At 48.1% G+C, this 18,020-nt stretch overlaps 2 protein-coding genes across 2 annotated transcripts in view; one reads left to right on the top strand and one right to left on the bottom strand.

The window, feature by feature from the left end:
* The first annotated feature begins 464 nt into the window (after nucleotides 1-464).
* NAGK (N-acetylglucosamine kinase) lies at nucleotides 465-8,605 on the top strand. The gene is made up of 10 exons (XM_033125263.1): nucleotides 465-533; nucleotides 2,238-2,322; nucleotides 2,475-2,573; nucleotides 2,662-2,803; nucleotides 3,580-3,690; nucleotides 4,405-4,517; nucleotides 5,956-6,043; nucleotides 6,992-7,089; nucleotides 7,581-7,659; nucleotides 8,272-8,605. The coding sequence occupies exons 1-10, from the start codon at nucleotides 505-507 to the stop codon at nucleotides 8,460-8,462; spliced, it is 1,035 nt and encodes a 344-aa protein (XP_032981154.1). The 5' UTR covers nucleotides 465-504; the 3' UTR covers nucleotides 8,463-8,605.
* Nucleotides 8,606-11,319: 2,714 nt separating this feature from the next.
* The window catches only part of PAIP2B (poly(A) binding protein interacting protein 2B), a 31,867-nt gene continuing 25,166 nt past the window's right edge, over nucleotides 11,320-18,020 (bottom strand). The window contains exon 4 of the mRNA XM_033125246.1: nucleotides 11,320-17,075. Coding sequence (XP_032981137.1) covers nucleotides 17,019-17,075 — 57 coding nt within the window. The 3' untranslated portion in view covers nucleotides 11,320-17,018. The remainder of the gene's footprint in view (nucleotides 17,076-18,020) is intronic.

Genomic DNA, 18,020 nt, shown 5'->3' with positions numbered 1-18,020 from the left:
TCCACCTGACTTAAGTGCGGGGCTCCCCAAGACCACACCCTCGGGGGGGGGGGGGCGGTGGCCTGGCTCTGCGTGCGTGGTTGTGTTCATCACCGTACGGCCTCCCACCAACAGTCTACGTGGCTCATAAGCAGTGCGCACGCGCGAGGCGGGGCGCCAGCAACTTCCGGGCACTGAGGGGCGGACAGGGTATTGACGTGTCCAGCGGGTCCATCTCAGGCACCCCTTTCTGGTTCCTCCGCTTGGCATCCCGTAACCAACTCCGCAGGCAGGGGCCAGGAGGTGGGCAGGGACCGGACGAGCCGCTGAGGACCGCACTGACCCACCCGGGGAAGTCGTCGGGGCGGGGCCCGCCCGGGGCATACAGCGCCACGCCCCGCGCACGCGCACCCGGAGTCAGCTGGACCGCGCGGGTGTTCACCTGACACGGGGCGGTGCCAAGTGGGCGGGAGGGCGGGAGGGAGGGAAGCAAGCCGCCAGATCGGCGTCGGCGTTTGCAGCAGCATGGCCGCGCTCTACGGGGGTGTAGAAGGGTGAGTGCGGCGGGGCGGAGGGAGTCCGGGAGGGGTGGCCTGGCAGCTGCTCGTGCCACCCCGTCGCCAAAGGGCAAGGCGGAAGCAAGGTCGTGGGCTGGTGGCCCCCGCCTCAGACGCCGGCTAATGAGCTTTTCGGCTCCAGGGCCTTGCGGTGGAGGGTTGTGTGTGCGCGTGCGGTTGTGTACCTTTCTGGGGCTCTTGCGTGTGACATGGCCTCCCACGAAAGACTCACTCTTCCGTTCCCCGCTGGAGATGCTCCTTTTTCTCATTCCCGACCCCAGAGAGAGTTTTGCAGAACAGGTGTCAGGTGTGAAGTTGCTGGACGGGGCGTGGGGAGTGAGAGTGCGGTGAAAGGAAGCACATAGATCTTTACCCGACGGTATCTGGGAGGTGGAGCATCTGGGAACCAGAGTCTTAGCCTGTCCTGATGCCTGAAACTCCACCATTGTTGCCACTCCAGGCTCTCACCCTTGATGGAGCCCTCTGTTATTCTTAAAATGTTCCCGCTCAGAAGCTTGTCCGCTGGACTTTTGTAATAGCTGTTCCCCGCGGGGTGAATATGGGCAAGACTTGTGCCCTGTCTAGGCTTCAGTTACCACATGTGTATAAAGTGAGAGGAAAGATGGACGACATGATCTCCAAGTTCCCTGCCAGTGACAGCATCCTGTGAATCTGGGTGTGCCAGATCGCCGTAATAGAGGGTGGCTGTTATCTCAGCCAAGACACTTTGAATCTGAGATTTGATTCTTTCTATAGCAGCCACATCTCATTGCTGACTCACGGACCCCAACTTCTTTTTTTCACATGATTGTAAAGATTGATCTCCCCCATCCTGTATCTACTGCCCTTTAAAAAAAACCAACTAAGTATAAGAGTTTGCATTCATTCCTGTTATATTCATGTGTAAGATATGACCCACTTTTCCAGTTTGTCGAGATTCTCTTGGATGTTGAATCTGCCACCTCCTGCCTTAACTCCCCTGTGAAACTTCTTGTTATTTTTAAGTTTGATTAGCAGGTCTTCAGTGTCTTCTTCTGATATTCCTAAAAGTACTGATCAATAAACATACATGGCACCACCACAGCCCTCCCTCCAAACTGTTATTTACCCCAGTAATAAGCATTTGACTGTTTAGTTGCTTAAGTGAGTATAAACTCTGGTCAGTGTTTCTCACAAGGGTGTCTTGAAGACTGTGGCAGCTGGAGCTCGATCTTGAAAGGCAGTCTTAGGTTTTGAAAAGCAGAGAGAGGTGCCATTCTCTTCAGTCACATTTACTGAGTGTTGCCTGTGCTCGGCCTGAGGATAGATACCTGATCTGGAGCTTGTAGTCTAGTGAGAGGCAGGCAGGCAAACAACTAAACACACTCTTAATACAGAGGAATTCTTAAGAGTTATGAGGGCACTGACTCGGCTTACTGGAGCCATAGAGGTGGGTCACACATCAGAGGTTTCGAGGACTAGATGGCATATGTAAGTAGGGCTTTGCTGGATACATAGAACATCCCCAAGGGAGACTGAGCAGGACCTGTGTTTCAGTCCAAGAGCACAGCAAACACCCGACCACAGAGGGGGGTTTGGGAATGGTGACTGGGTTTGCTGAAGCCATCTCCAGCACACTGGCTCTGTGTCAAGGACTGCAAAGGCTTAGCTGTGACTGCAGGTTTTTCTGAGCAAGACTGAGTGCCCCCTTGTGTTCTGTAGGGGAGGAACACGGTCCAAGGTCCTCTTACTCTCCGAGGATGGGCAGATCCTGGCAGAAGCAGATGGACTCAGCACAAACCACTGGGTAAAGGCCACACTGAGGGGACCAGTGGGCTTGTTTGTTGTTTTATTCTCTAACTCCTGTTGAGGTGGTGGCTGGGGGCTCAGACAGCAGCCTGTAGGGCAGCACAGATTGTACAAGCTTTTCTAACTCCTCCTTCCCTTGATTGGGGCCAGCTGATCGGGACAGACAAGTGTGTGGAAAGGATCAACGAGATGGTGAACAGGGCCAAACGGAAAGCAGGAGTGGATCCTCTGGTCCCTCTGCGTAGCTTGGTGAGTCTGGGGCAGATAGCAGGAGGGGAGGGGTTGAGAAAGCTGGGTCTGGGGCCTTGCTCACTCTCTCATGTCTCGCGTGGCCTAGGGCTTATCCCTGAGCGGTGGAGAGCAGGAGGACGCAGTGAGGATCCTGACAGAGGAGCTGAGGGACCGATTTCCCTACCTGAGTGAAAGCTACTTAATCACCACTGATGCCGCTGGCGCCATCGCCACAGCTACGCCAGATGGTGAGGAGGTGGCGGGAGGGTGAGGCTGAGAACTGGTTTTCTTGGGAAAGTCCCTTAGATGTAGTTAGCAGAACTTGTCTTACAAATATCTGGAAGTTAATCTGCATCATATGCCCCTCCCTTTCCATTAGCTTCAGTCCCTGCCAGAACCAGGAGTGGACACGAGGGAGGGCAAAAAGGGTATGTTGATGGGAAGAAGTGGAGTCAGACATAAGACTTCATCCCAGAGGAAGGGGACCCTGAGGCGGGCTAAGGAAAACAGGAAGTGTTGAGAAGAAAGTGGGAGGAGCTCTGATAGGAGTATAAAAGGCGTTGGTACCACCAGATTGGCTTTTGAATCTCAGCTCTTTTTTGCCAGCTGTACCATCTTGGAGAAGATACGGAATTCTCTGAGTTTTAATTTCCTCATCTATAAAAATGGGGGCACTTTTATTGATAAGGTGGTTTAGGGTATTGAACGAGTATCACTATGAACAGGGTGGAGCACCATCCTTGGCCCGTAATAGGTACTCAGCAAAGCAGGTAGGCTCTTGAAGGCTGGCTAGGCAAGGAGACAGACTCACATTCCTCTCTGTCCCACAGAGAAGGGCTGCATGTGATTGGGGTTTCTCTGAGCCAGGCTCTCTGCCTTCAGCAGGAAACGAGCTAGGCTCCGTTTTCTCTCCAAGACTGGGTGGTGATGCCTTGGCTGGGGGCTGGTTTCCGTCCTGTCTGTCCTCAGAAACTGCTCTGTGCAGGGCCTTGGCCACACTGAGCCTCCCGTGCCCTTTCCCCAGGTGGCATCGTGCTCATCTCTGGGACAGGCTCCAACTGCAGGCTCATCAACCCCGATGGTTCTGAGAGTGGCTGCGGCGGCTGGGGCCACATGATGGGGGACGAGGGCTCAGGTGAGCTCACACCGACTGGGCTCGGCGTCCTGGACCCTCCCCTTCCTGCAGCTCCGCATCTCCTCCCCCTTGCCTGCAGCCCCCTGATCCCATGGGGCTCTGAGGGGCCAGCTCCCGGATCTGATGGTTCTGAGTACAGCGTAACGACAGAGCGATCAGAGAGGTGCACGTGCTGGGCCAGTGGCTGGCCTTGCTCTTCAGCAGTGATTTCCACCCCGGATTCAGGTTCAGGCCTCAGCGTAATAGCTGTTGTCTACCTGTGTTGACTTTTGGAATTCTTACGGAGGAATTGACACTTAACGAGGGTGAAAGCCGTAGCGGCTGGGAGATACTGTACCAGTCTGCTAGTGGGAAAGGGGTATAGAAGTTTCTCCCGCTATCACCTTTTTATAGGTAGCAGATGTACATTTTCATAGGGTCCCTTGAGGTCAAGCGCATGGCAGTGATCCAGTGGTTTGTGTGACACCTGACGACTGACCTTTAGTTTTGGGTAGCAGCTGGTGTGACACAGCGTCACCTGTTCTGTTTTCCCCCTCCAGCTTTCCTTTCTGTGGATCAGTCAGATACAGTTTAATTAGAAGCCCCCAGGCTGGGAATTGGGACACCTAGTTGGGAGTACTATACAAGCTGATCCCTAACCCTGTCTAGGTCTGTTTCCTTCCCTGTGAGCCCGGGGAGGTGACCCCATCTTCTAGCCCTCTCTGCTCTCCACAGCCTACTGGATTGCACACCAAGCAGTGAAAATAGTGTTTGACTCCATCGACAACCTAGAGGCCGCTCCTCATGACATTGGCTACGTCAAACAGGCCATGTTCAACTATTTCCAGGTATGCGCTGTGCCCCTGGTAAACATGCACCCCTGGCATAGGGCAGTGGGAGACTGAGCAGGAGTGCATACGGGAGAGGGCCTGGGTGAGCCAGAGGGTCGTCAGGCTGTCCCAGGTCAGAACTGGAGGACAGGATTCAGAAGGATGTGAGCAGTGCATTCCAGGAGGGGGCCGGCCTGACGAAGGGGTCGGCTGGGGACAAGTGCTTAGCCGGACTTCATTCTCAGCCCTGCCGGGGGGTGAAGGCAAACGACAGTCTGAGTTTCAATGAGAAGTGCAGGATGAGATCAGGAGACAAAGCTCACAGACACAGAGACAGCAGGCAGCCTAAAAGGTGTTGGACAGTGAGCTACTTCTGGCCTGTTTGGGTCAGGGACGGGGGCCATTAAAAGGTGGACAGCGCGAGTTCTTGGGGAGGTATACCTCCTACCCAGGGTATTGGGGTTGACTTTCCTTCTTGTCTGGGCTGTGTTCATTTGTAGTGGGTTTGGAAACAGTTATCGTAGCTGAGCCAGAGGTAAAAGTGGGAGAGGAGAAGGAAGAGCAGTTTATGTGATAGACATCTCTGAGTGAGGGCCACTTAGGTGAGCTGGGGCTGGGGCTGGGCCAGCAAGGGGATTAGAGATGCTGGAGAACAGGACTGTATTCTCAAAGGCTCAGGGGTTGATGATTAAAGAGAAATTCTGGCCTGGGCCAAGTTGAGGAATAGGGAGGGGCAGAAAGAGAAATCATTTCCTATAGCAGTTGCTGTAGGAAGTGGAGTTAAGGTATCCTGACTCGGATCATTGGTTCTAAACCCCACTAATATGTCTGTCACTCCCTCTCCCACCCTTTGGTCATTCTTACAAGATTGGTACAAAGATTAAATGAGATAGTGTGTGTAACATGCATAATACTGGAGGTGCTCGAATTTTAGCTCACCCTTCTTCCATCTTAATAACATATCCGGGGGAATCACTGGTACCTCAGGGCCTTCGGAAGTTTTACGGGTGTGTAAGTTTGTTGGAATGGAAGAGGGGCCTGTGGTCAAATAAGTTTGAGGGAAACAAGTAGATTTCTTGGTCCAGGACTTCTCAGAGCCTTTAATTTGCTAATGTGCATTGTGACTCCCTAAGGGACAGTGCAGCATGCCGTAATCCTTAGATTCCTTTGACTAAAGAAATCTTTTCAAGAGCACATCAAGGAACTACAGAACTCACTTTGGTGAACACAGATCTGTGCCGCATGCAAGCTAATCTGTAAGGAGCAATGGCATTCCTGTTGGGAAAGAACTTTTCTCAAATGAGAAATCTCAAATCCTTGTACTCTAGAGCTTAAAACACACACATTATTCCAGCTTTTCAAACAGTAGAAACATCAGGAAGGCCAACTCGGGTGGGCAGACTGGGCATTTTCCTTTGCTTCTGATGACTATTTATGCCCTTTCTCTGTCTCTCAGGTGCCAGATCGGCTAGGAATCCTCACCCACCTGTATAGGGACTTTGATAAATGCAGGTTTGCTGGGTTTTGCCGGAAAATTGCAGAAGGTACTGGAGGTGGGGCAGGGGTTTTTCTGGCTTTGTTCCCTGAAGACCTCCCAAGGCGGGGGTGGGTAAAGTTCAGGTGGGGACTGGAAGCCAGTTTAATTTCCCTTTGACCAGGTGACCTCAGCTCTCTGCCACCATGGCTTTGGTACTTGAGGTGGAGGCAGAAGGACGCGCGAGTTGTATTGACAGTTATTTTATACTACCTATGGTTCTCTTGACAGCTGTCACGGCTTGTGCAGGCTATATGTCTGTGACAAATTTATGAAGCAGTGGTCCCTTGGGGAAATCTATAACTTTTTTTTTTTTAAATTTTAAACAGTGATGCCCAAAGAACTAGGGACCCTGGAGAGCTTAGGCATATTTGGTTGGGTGTCAGGAGGAGCTGAACCGTAAGGCTTGCTTGTCTGCGCATTGCCCTTTCTCCACTGTGTGGTCTGGTCCGTAGTCCCTTCATTTGGATTCCTGCAGCCTCAGGGCATTGTAGGGCCTCTTAGATCCTGCTGTACTGAGGCCCCTTCAGAGCAGAGCTGGGAAGGAGCTGAGCAACAGGAGGTGGGTGGGGGCCCCTGACAGGAGCACCAACCAGCTGTTCAAGTAGGGTTCTGGGTCCCCAGAGCTGCAAGACCTTCAGAGACAGACTCAGTAACTCAGTGTAAGCTGGAGTATGAACGAGGTGCCAGCGTTCTTCTCTAGTGCAGGGCTACCCTTCTCAAATGCCTGGAACGAGCCACCTCTGTACAGGACACCCTTCCTAGGATAGAAATACCTGGTAGGGGCGGGGGAAATAAGGATGGAGGGGCAGCTTTGGTGTGCCATGAGATGGGCATCCATTCCTGACGTACACTTGGCTATGGGTACTCCCACTGTGGCTGCCCGGCAACAGAGATTGAGAATAACAACTGGGGCTCCCCAGGTACTCACCACCCGCTTCCCTCTGCTGTCCTCCAGGTGCTCAGCAGGGAGATCCGCTTTCCCGTTACATCTTCAGGAAGGCTGGGGAGATGCTGGGCAGACACGTTGTGGCAGTGTTGCCGGAGATTGACCCGGTGAGTTGAGCCGGGAAATTGAAGGCTGGAAGCTGCTGGGCCAGATTTGACCCTTTCCCCCTGGGGATGAGACTGTCCGTCAAACTCTGGAAATTGGATATGATGTTAAATGAACTTGGGTTTGAGAAACATTCTGTAGAGAGTCTGTAGCACAAAAAAATGCTCTTTGGGCCACTGCCTCCCCTCCGTGGCTGGTCTGGGGTCTGTGTTTATACAGCAAATGGGTTTGATGTGGTACATGCGCTGTCCCTCTTTCAGTCATGTTTCTGCCCATTTCCCTCCCTTCTCTTTCCTTTCTCTACTGTTGCCTAACGCCTTTTCCTTTCCCTTCTCTCCCATTCCTTTATGAGTCTCCCTGTTTTCCTCCCTTTCTTTTCTTGGGTCTACCTTCTGCTGCTTCACTAGAGGAAGAGTAAATGGGATAGTGTGGGGTGGTCTTCGGCACTGGAGAGGCGTGGTCCCCCCAATACGCATTTCTGCTCTCTGCCCAGGTCTTGTTCAAAGGGGAGATTGGCCTCCCCATCCTGTGTGTGGGCTCGGTGTGGAAGAGCTGGGAGCTGCTGAAGGAAGGTGAGCGGTGAGGGTGAGGGGGTGGGGCTGCAACACAGCTGGCTCAGGAAAGCTGCCGGGCCACTGATTCCTCAGGCCATGGCCCCGGACCTTCACTTGGCCAGGGAGCCCCTTTACAGTGTCCTGAACTCTTAAAAAAGATGTTCTTTTCCAAAAGGTTTATTAAAGAAGCACCATTTTTTAAAAATTAAAGACAAATCTAACTTAAACTCAAGAGCTTCTGACCCGCATGTGGTGGTGACCTCCCTAGTCAGCTTTCTTAGCCAGAAGGAAAGAAAAGTGCCTTTTCCCCCTTGTGGCTTTGTTTCAGGCAGCTGTATAGTTTCCATTAGACATTCTGAAGTAGCTCAAAGACCCCTGTTCTAGCTTGGAGTTGCCAGCACCGGGTGGTGGGTAGCTGGCGCCAGCACCCCACAGCCGTCCCTGGGCTCACATACCTGGTGCACTGTCGGTTGGCCGTCCGGCGTGTGGGTCCCTCTGGGACCCCCACAGGAATGCCTCGGGACCTGGGGCCCTTCTCGCCCTCCTCTCTGTCCCCCCCTTCTCCCTTGCCTCCACCACAGGCTGCTGGTCTCCTCTCATCCTGTCCTCTGTGTTCTTTCTCCGCTGTAGGTTTCCTTCTGGCGCTGACCCAGGGCAGAGAGGTCCAGGCTCAGAACTCCTTCTCCAGCTTCACCCTGATGCAGCTGCGGCACTCCTCCGCCTTGGGCGGGGCCAGCCTCGGGGCCAGGCACATCGGGCACGTCCTCCCCATGGACTACACTGTCAATGCCATTGCCTTCTACTCTTACACCTTCTCCTAGGGGGCGGGCCCTGGCTACACCCGCTCCAGGCCCAGTGGACATTGGGTGCTGGAAGGGAGGAGTTCTTTTCTCCTCCTCCTTTTTTTTTTTCTAAAAGAAAAACACATATAGAAGAAAATAAACGCACTTTACTCACTCCCCAATTGGATTGTGAAGCACACTTGCTGTACATCCTCAGTGCACCCGTCAGCAGGTAGCGCAGTAGACTCAGAATGGTTTTCGCCCAAGTTTATAACCCCACGCCCAGGTGCTCGGCCTGCGGTCTGCTCAATGTGCAGTTGGACATATCATTCATTTGTGCCTCCCCTCCCCGCAAGTTAGCGTAATTATAGGCCGCCCCTTAACCTGTGACCTCAGTTTTCTCCTATCAAAGTGGGTAATGATCCCTGCTGAGCATTTCCAGTGGAACTAAATGTTCTCCCTGCAAAACAATACTAGCAATAACCTTACACATATCACACCCTCTTCTGCTAGTCCCAGGAGGATTTAGGGGACAGGGGACAGTTCTAGTCTGGGAGCATTTTCACCACTGGATTTTGGTTCTTAAGAGTAACCAGCACATTTTGTAGTTTTCCCACATGAATGAGTTCTAAGAGGTTATGAGGATGGCTGAGATCTAAGTCCAGCTAGATACAACGGGGCGGTCTGCTGGCCTGGCTCTGGTTACAGCACGGCGCTTTGCATCTGGCATGGCTCTGGGAAAGACAAACGGCAGTGAAGAGCAGACGTGATCCGTGTCCTCTGGATACTGTAGTTCGCGATCAGTAAAGACAAGTCTGAAGCTTCTTGTTCCGCTGCCCATGCTGCCTAGTGAAGACTGAAGACAGTTTTGATCCACAGTGGCTGCCTCTATAGGTGTTGAGAGTGTCAACTGTTAGAAGACATGGGCCATGTCCTGGGCGTCAGTTCTCAGACTTACATGCGTCAGTTCCTCTAGAGCTTGTTTTAAACTCAGATTTCTTTCTCCCCCCTCTACAAGGTGTCTGATTCAATAGGTCAAGGATGAGGTGGGGAATTTTCATTTCTGCTAAATACCTTGCATAATTTCTGCCGCATAGGTGCAGGACCGGCATAGAGGGAGCTCTACCCTACAGCTTGAGTTATGATTAGGCTCTTGGAGGGGTCTTGGATATTTGTTTCCCAAGTCAGGTGACACTTATTTCACAGTGTAGGACAACGGCAGCAGCTCTTGCCCAATATAGCAAGCAGGACCTTTGAGCAGTGACTCTCGCCAAGTCCGTCCTGCAGGGACAGCCAGCCATCTTCGCATCTAGCTGGTCCAGATCACTGGGGTCCAGCTTTTAGCAAGTTTCCAATACATCACCTGGGGGAAAGCTGGCAAAAAGAACAGGGACAATGCTATGTGTCATTGTCCTAATAACAATGAGCAGTGAGCTTTGGAGAAACTTTTTTTTTTACATGATCTCAGGATCAAGTAGTATTTTGGATTTAGAATCTAAAACTTGATTGGTGAAGAATTTATAAGAGACCTACTTACGTTCAGGATATGACCTTCACTCTTCCTTACCATTGCTAGGCTCTACTATTCCAACTGGACAGTGGAGGATTTAGAGCAGAGCAAGGAGCACGGGAATTTTTTAATTCTAGCGCGTGAGTTGAATAAATGTTATTTGAAGAAAATGAAGGCAGTATTAAAGTGCGTAAGGTCAGATGCATTTCCGGTTCTTTGGGCCAAAGGAGGTCTGACGAGGTAGCTTACTCTCCAGTTAGCAATGCTGCCACACGGGTTGCGGTGCAGAAAGTCAGTGGTTTGTGATGAGTTTCCCCTATGATTTTAAACAAAATCTTCCCTAGTAAGATATTAGGAGCAAGTAATGGGATTCCGTACTGCCAAGGCACTGGAGATGTATATATTCATCTCATCTGAGCCTGTAACAGCGAGAGAGCTTGGAACGAGAGCTGGAGGTGGACGAGGCCGGCACTGCCTTTATCTACCTGTGCGATCTCGTGGGCAGCACAGCCGCCTCGGTACCATTCCCTCAACAAACATTTATCACATGTCTTCTGGCAGTGATGGTGCTCTAAGGATTAAAAATGAGTACACCCTCACACTGTTTACCAATTGAAAGCTGGTGAAAATTTATGGAACTGCACCTTTATAATGTGTGCTTTTCTGTAACAGACTCAAGTTTAATGAAATTTTTAAAATGAGTCAATACACCACTCACATCTTCAAGGATGTGAATAGTTCAGTCCCTGTATATATGTAATTATAGTATCTGAAAAATTAGCAGGTCAGCTCCAATTTTTTTCCTCCTGGTTTTAGGAAGGAGGCAAAGAAACGACAGCACTCAAAGCAAAACCCATGGGCTGTGGTCTGATCCCATGGTCTTTTTACCATCTGATGAAGCCCCTTAGAATCATCGGGAGGTTCGATTTAGGTGTAAACTGAGGAAGTAGGCATCATCAAACGATCTCCACAACAGCAGGGACAGCGTCTCCTTTGTTACCCAGCAGCCCTGGTACCTAGGACATTGCTTGGGACCTAGCAGGCTCTCAGACTTGTTTAGTTCAAAGGCACACACAGAATCGCTTGTTTTCTAGATAGAAGTTTTGCCCAGAAACAGGAAAAATAACAGCTATCCAATTTCCCTTCAAGCCCAAGGATTTCCTGTCACCACTTCTTTGTCAAAGCTGTACAGGTTATTGCCACTGTTGCTACCATGTATTAAGTGCCGATTATATGCCAGTATTTTGAAATTAAATTCAGTATAATTGTCACATTAGCCCCAGGTGGGAGGTGTGGCACCTTTACAAATAAACTGAAGTTCAGGCCGAAAGCACAAAAGAAAGTAATGGAGGTGAAATTCACTTAGGTTTGTGATTTCCACTCCAATGCTTTTACTACCTGTCACACTATTTAGAATGGAAAATTATGCAACTAAAACTATGATCAAGCTTGACACACACACAAAAAATCACTAACATACCACACATAGAACGCCTTTCATATGCTATATAATGACCCAACCTTATGAAAAAGGGTACCACTGCCAGCAAATGCATTTTATTTTCTTTTTTATTGAGATTTTCAACAGCTGCTGTTTGATTTGTTTATCAAAATTTTTAAAAACTGCCATTTTTGATATTTTTATGAAAAGTTTCAATTTTAAAGCCCTGCTCCTCCCCCAAAGAAGTATTAGTAACTACCATGTAGTGTTTATTTAGAAAAAAAAAAAAGGAACAAAACAGCTTTCAAACACTTTTGAAACGGATAAATGTCCAAAGTCAGACTGGGGCCTGCTGGAGGTACTGAGCCACCCCTGGGCACCATCGGCGCTTCACCACCTGCACCAACAGAGATGGGCCATCCAGAGACCCTCTGGGGGCCTGTTGCTCCACAAGCTCCACTCGCTTTCTCCTCTGGACCTCCTCTGCTAGCGGTCGTTCTTCCCTCCAAATCTGCCCGACAAAGGTAGCATGATCTTTAATACAGGTTCAGCTTTGTAAAGGATACCGTATTTAGAAGGTTCGGCGATTCCCCCAGCCAGCCGGGGAGGAAGAAATCTCCAACACTGTACTGATGGTTCATTTTCTTGTCCGCTCAAGCACATGCTCATACTTACTAATTACCAAATGCTTCAGAAGTCCTGACATGTAGGCAGCACAAAAGTTCCATATAAAAAAGAAGTTGCAAAATTATAAAAATTTCTGCAGTAGTTCAGGCTCCTTGTGTGGAACTTCTGATGACAAAGCTGGTTCTGATAAGACATGTACAGCAGCTTCCCCTAGAGTCCTACGTTCTGAGGGTTCCTTTAGACCACACGGGTGGTTGAAATCCAAGTCGAAAAGACCTTGCTGACAAAATGTGGTGTATCTGTCAATGGAATACTATTCAGCAATAAAAAGGAACAAACTACCAACACAAGTTATACGTCATAGATGAACCTCAAAATATGCTAAGTGACAAAAGCCAGATGCAAGAGACCACATCTTGTATGATTTCATTGATACGACATCCCAAAAAGGCAAATTTATAGACATAGATTAGTGTTATGTAGAGCTGGGACCAGGGATTATCACGCAAATGGGTATGAAGGATCTTATTGGAGGGATGCAAATGTTCTAAAACTGAATTATGGTTATGGCTGCGCCATTTAAGAAAGTTACTAAAATCACTGGATTAAACACTTAAAATGGGTGAATTTTACGACATGTAGAATATGCCTCAATAAAGTTGTTGAAAGAAAAGTCCCTGCCTCCCAAACCACCCATCAACCAGTAACATTTCGGAAGGTTCACAATTAACAGGGTAGGACTATCACTTAGTGTTGAGTTACAGAGTGAAAACACTACTATTTTATAATAAATTGACTAGAATTTTTCTTCATTATTTTAAAATAAAAGGTAGCCAGTAGGAAGGCTGGATTAGGCACGAAAGCTCAGCAAATCTCAAAAACAAGACTCCTACTCATAGTAATAACAAAATCTAAGGGGGCTTTTTCTTTTGGAATAAAGATGGTGCATCTGCCTCTTTGTAGATTTTTCTTCTGTGCCCTGGGGGTGGGGTGGTGAGTCTCTTGGCGGACACCCTGTAGAGATCAGTGCACTCAGCCTCTTATTCCTCTAATCCCCCTAAAAACTAGATTGACTGAGGACAGCAGTAGGGCGTTGGGCAGAAGGTCAAGGAGGAAGCAGGAAACCCGAGCATTGCCTTGGGTCAGCCTCCTACTGCCCTGTCCCTTGTAACCATTCGCAGCTTCAAGACGGGAGAAATCAAGACAAGACTAAAAACAAAGGGGAAAAAAACCTTTCAAAATTGTGACTAACCAAGTCTATGGATGAAATTCAGATGGCAGCAGAGCAGTAGCTGCAGAAAGCACTCTGTGAACTACACGGGGTGGACGGACCAGGAGAACTAAGGTTCCCTGTGGGCCATGAGGGAGAGATGCTTCACGTGGGAACCATGAGCAGAGGTAGGAGGAGATGAGGTTCCCCATACACCAGAGCCGGGCCAACCCTCCTGTTCTCTCCAACCCCTCCCAAACTAACGAGGTTTGCATTGTCCCGGAGGAGAGTGCTGGGGGAAACACAGTCTTTCCCAATAGGTGGACATCTCCAAATCTTGGTCACATGTCAGATCTCTTCTGCCTGTTCCCGTACCTCAACATCACCTAAACCAAGAAACATTATGAACCTGTAATGCTGGGACCCTTAACAAAGAACACTTGCCCCTCTAATCACAGTAGGTAGATTCCTGGGCTCCTGATGTTTCTACACGGTGTTTGCAGCAGCCCCAATGTAAGAAGACGCAGTCAAACTGTTTCCTTTGGCTACTTCTTCACACGACTTTCTTCTCTGACATATAACTGCCCAAGTACTCAACCGACCTTAACTTCCCAGCCTCTCCGAAATCAAGACAAAACTCTGAACACTGTAGCAATACACAATTTGAAAAAATGCTTAGTATTTCACTAAAAACATTTTTGAAACCATAGTTAGCTTTATAACCTTAATTTAAAAGATCCCAGCTGTTTTGACTTTAGAAACCAAACGTCCAGCCTTTTCTTTATGTCCTTATTTTGGTTTGACCTTATATTATCCCCAAAAGTCAACTGCTGCAGTCAGAAACTGGCCCAAAGACCCAAAGTTGCAGGTGCATAGGCCTAGAAAAACTGAAAAGGTATTTTCTTTATTTTTATGTTTCTCCTCTTGAAAAGCAAGAAATAAAATAATTTTCATCTTGGAGTTTTAGAGCCTAATAATCACAAAAATCAGAATGCAATCACTAATAAACTCACACCAGGACTAGCTAGAATTGGCAACTGTTAAAATACATGTTCTGTTTCTATAGAAAATCTCAAACTTCTAGTTGCCAAGAAAAAAAGTTTCAACAGAATAGCAACTTAAATTCCACACCAAAGCGATCACTTACAAATATCAGCCTCACCTTTAAAGGGTAAAGGTGTCCAGTCTGGCTTGTACCCAGAACCCTCCTGTGAGGAAAAATCTTGAGATAGGCTCCCAGCCTTTCCCCAGTGAAGGCCCCACAAGAACCACATGTATTTTCTGCTAAGGAGCTGGCAAATTCTATAGCTGAGCCTGTGATCTGGTGATAGCTGTGCTCCCACCTCACAGGAAGCAGATGGAGAAAAGCGTTGGGCTACATGAGGAACCACTGGAAACAACAGCCTGCACATTAGAAAAGTGGTCACTCTGCTAGCTGCTCCCTGATCCTGGAGTCGGCACACTCAATGTCTGAACAGAACTGGAAAGTCTAGCCTTCAGGTCCCACTGCTCGTTTGGCAGGACGTTTTCTTAGTCCTGACAAATACGCCTTGGGAAGCCATGCTGAAGACTGACATCCAAAATGGAACCCCATAGCAGATGGGAAGACAAGCCCTTTGGACTGCACCTAGCACCTTCGCCTGTCCTGGTGTCAGAAGAGCCCGACTTCTTCAGGATGAAAAAATGGCTCGATCCGGATCCCTGTAGCACTTTCCAGACTGGGAACCACACAAGAATCCATTGCACTCTTTGTGATGGGGACACCCATGGTCTAGAAAATGGCTCTTTCTGCAATCCTAACACATTTCCAACAGCTTTAGAATTCCGAGCTTGGACAAGCTAACGGAAACTGAAAGGGAAAAAGCATCCCTAGGAGAGAAGAGAGACCTCTATTTCTGCACTGTTAAGGTCCTCTCTTTATTAGAAGCAACGACCCAAGCTGAAAGCTGGAATAACGAAGTTTATGTATTCATAGCCCTCCCTGAAAATGAGTCAGAGTTCCATCCTCTCGAGGTAGAGGCTTTAGGAGTTAATGTGCACGTCTGGCAATACAAGCTCCTTAAGAGACTCTTACATGACACGTGACCTAACAAGAAAGGCCAGTTTTCAAATAATGCCATCCTATAGACTCAAATGAGGACAACTTGTGGGCTCGTATTTTAAATATGATCTTAGGCTGTGGCTGTTCAAAAAGTCAACACGGGTCTCATCAAGAACAAGGAGAAATTCTTAAGCTTTCCAGACCTGAGTCCTTTGCTTCCAACCACTGTCCCATATCCACATACTGAATTTACACAGACTTTATTTCAAGTTACGTGACCTTTTCCTGATAGGCTTATCACACAACACAGCGGCAGTCATACGGAAGCCACCGTCCTCAGGCCTCTGCAAGTCCTCATCCTGGGAGAATGGACACCTTCTCTTTTAGACCTTATTCTGCCACCTACATCTTTATCACACAGGCAGCTCCTGGCGCCCAGTATAGTCCCTTAAAAAGCCCTGTGACTTACAGGCAGGAAAGAACAAGGGAACGTACCTAGAAAGCCCAACGTAGAAAACTCGCAAAGCTGGGCGTGTGGGAATGACAACATTTTATAACTGCTGAAACTATCCCCGTGAGTCACACAATTACCTGGGTCGAGTGGGACTCACTCTCCTAGGCTTGTGTTCTTTTTTTTGAGTTTTTTGCATAATTCTGTAAACTGGGAGAAGCATCCAAATTGTGAACTGAACTTTTTGCTAACGTCCTGAAAAATCTATTTACTTGTAAAAGTGCGTAAACCTTTCTAAGGGAAGTAGGATACCAAGAGGACCAAGTCTTCATGGGGCTGGAAAAAAAATGGTTGAAATAAATGTAAGACACAACCGACATACTCCAGGGTGACTTCTCCAGGCTGAAGCCGACGGCCAGCACAGCACGCCGCTCAAACACCTTTGGTAATAATATCTTAAAATCAGAGTAGGGTTGGGGTGGAAAGGGAGCGGGGACCAGACACCATGAGAGACAAAAAGGCAAATCCACCCTCGTGCTCTTGTACCTTGTAAATGAGTTTGATGATCGCTGTAAACAGAGGCTGAACAGTAGCCTTAACAGTAACTGTATGACTCAAGTGACAAGAACCATCACAGTCCTCCCCTACAGATTTACAACTGTCAGCAACCACCAGAAGAGTTACCATAAAGCAGGACGACAAGTCTGTGTTTTCCTGAATGGGGTTCAAGGCAGGAAGACACGGGTAGGCCATTGGTAGTCCCAGCTCATCGCAGGAAACCCCCCAGAGCTGGCAGAGCTGGGCTGTGTACTCCGGTGTGCAACACCTGCTTCTTCCACTAGTCCCTCTTCCCAGCCAGCGTAACAGACTCAATGAGTACTTCTCCAGGTGTTCACTGCCCTTGTAAGTCTACAGCAGGGTGAGAAGGGCATTCGTCAACACCAGATTCTCTTGGTCAGCTTATTTTGTTTAAACACAAACAGCAGAACATTCCTGATGAAGAGGAATAAGAAGATTCCAATTTCCTTAACTCAAAAAGCCAAAATGCTAGTAATAATAATAATAATAATAATAATAATAACAGGAAACTGCTCAAAATGAAAGTCAGTAGAACAAAAGGGAAATACTCAGAGGCTTGTAGAGTAAGACTGAACACGTTAGTTCCTGCAGTCACAGTGTCAAGTTAAACGACTAGTCCCCTTCCCCTCTGTGCATCCCTTGCCCGCCCACCCCCCGTCTTCAGCTCTGCCATTTTGTGCAGCACTATCCCCGGATCTGGGGACATACAAGTCCTCCTCAAAGCTTTTCTGTCATCTTAGTACTTCACTCCTGGAATAAATTCCTTGGCATCCGGGTTCAGGTTACTTTTGCTCTGAAATAAGAACCAAGAGATAATAAATCCCACAGCAAACTGCACTTTAAAACATTTTCTCCCTGCTTCCATTATTACCAGTACCTTCCTCTCAGCCTCAAAGAGACAAAAAAGTAGAATTCCCTGCAACTCAGGCTGTTATCACTGGGCTGCTCTCAATGGCTCCTGAAATGCGGGGCCCTGACCAACCTAATTTTCTCCTTCCTGCTTTAGACTCCTGCTCCATTCATGATGCTTTCAGTAGGGGCTTGCAAGGTTGACTCCACAAATAACCTTTCAATTCATTGAGTACCTTAACTTGATGAAAATCAGAGAATTCCATCAAACCAGTTTGGTTCTATCTATCATCTCTCTATCATCTATCTATCTATCTATCTATCTATCTATCTATCTATCTATCTATCTATCTTTTTTTTCTTCTTTTTGCTGTACTCTCTTTCGTTCTGTACTTCCTTGTGAATACCCACCACCTTAGCAAACTGCAGGGCACAATCATTCAGAACGTGAGTTGAGTGAGAACTAAATCACAGAATTCCATCAGTAAACATGGAAAGCAAAGAATTCATTTATCTAGTCTTCTAATTTTAAGCGGAAAAATGGCCTCGTAGGAGTATGTTCCTTCCAAAATGAACAATTATAACAGCATCATTCAAAACTTTACGTACAGATTTGAGGGACAGTAAAAGAAAAGAATAGCAGCAAACAGTAATTTGAAACTAAGCCTTTCCATGTTCAAATTTTTATCCTTAATCCCAATTCTACTTCGAAAGCCCATTGGGGAAAATGAAAGTTGGGGATGCAACAACATTGTTTTCACAGCGCTTTCTAAGGTGAAATGCATCTTCAATGCACGCGCTTATTAATGTCCACGTGATAAGTGAAGGAACAGTGGATCACAGAGCTCTAAAAACTTGCCCAAGGCTGTAGGGCCAGAAAGAAAATCTG

This window comes from Rhinolophus ferrumequinum, chromosome 13 (genome assembly GCF_004115265.2).
Source record: "Rhinolophus ferrumequinum isolate MPI-CBG mRhiFer1 chromosome 13, mRhiFer1_v1.p, whole genome shotgun sequence".
Lineage (NCBI taxonomy): Eukaryota > Metazoa > Chordata > Mammalia > Chiroptera > Rhinolophidae > Rhinolophus > Rhinolophus ferrumequinum.
Note: the sequence above shows the minus strand (reverse complement) of the source record. Positions and strands in the feature narration are given on the sequence as shown.

Excerpts from the sequence above, each read along its gene's own strand:
- NAGK (XM_033125263.1), top strand. The coding sequence starts at position 505 with ATGGCCGCGCTCTACGGGGGTGTAGAAGG. Across the intron at positions 2,804-3,579 it reads CGCCACAGCTACGCCAGATG|GTGGCATCGTGCTCATCTCT; the intron begins GTGAGGAGGTGG and ends CCCTTTCCCCAG. Across the intron at positions 7,660-8,271 it reads CTGGGAGCTGCTGAAGGAAG|GTTTCCTTCTGGCGCTGACC; the intron begins GTGAGCGGTGAG and ends TCTCCGCTGTAG.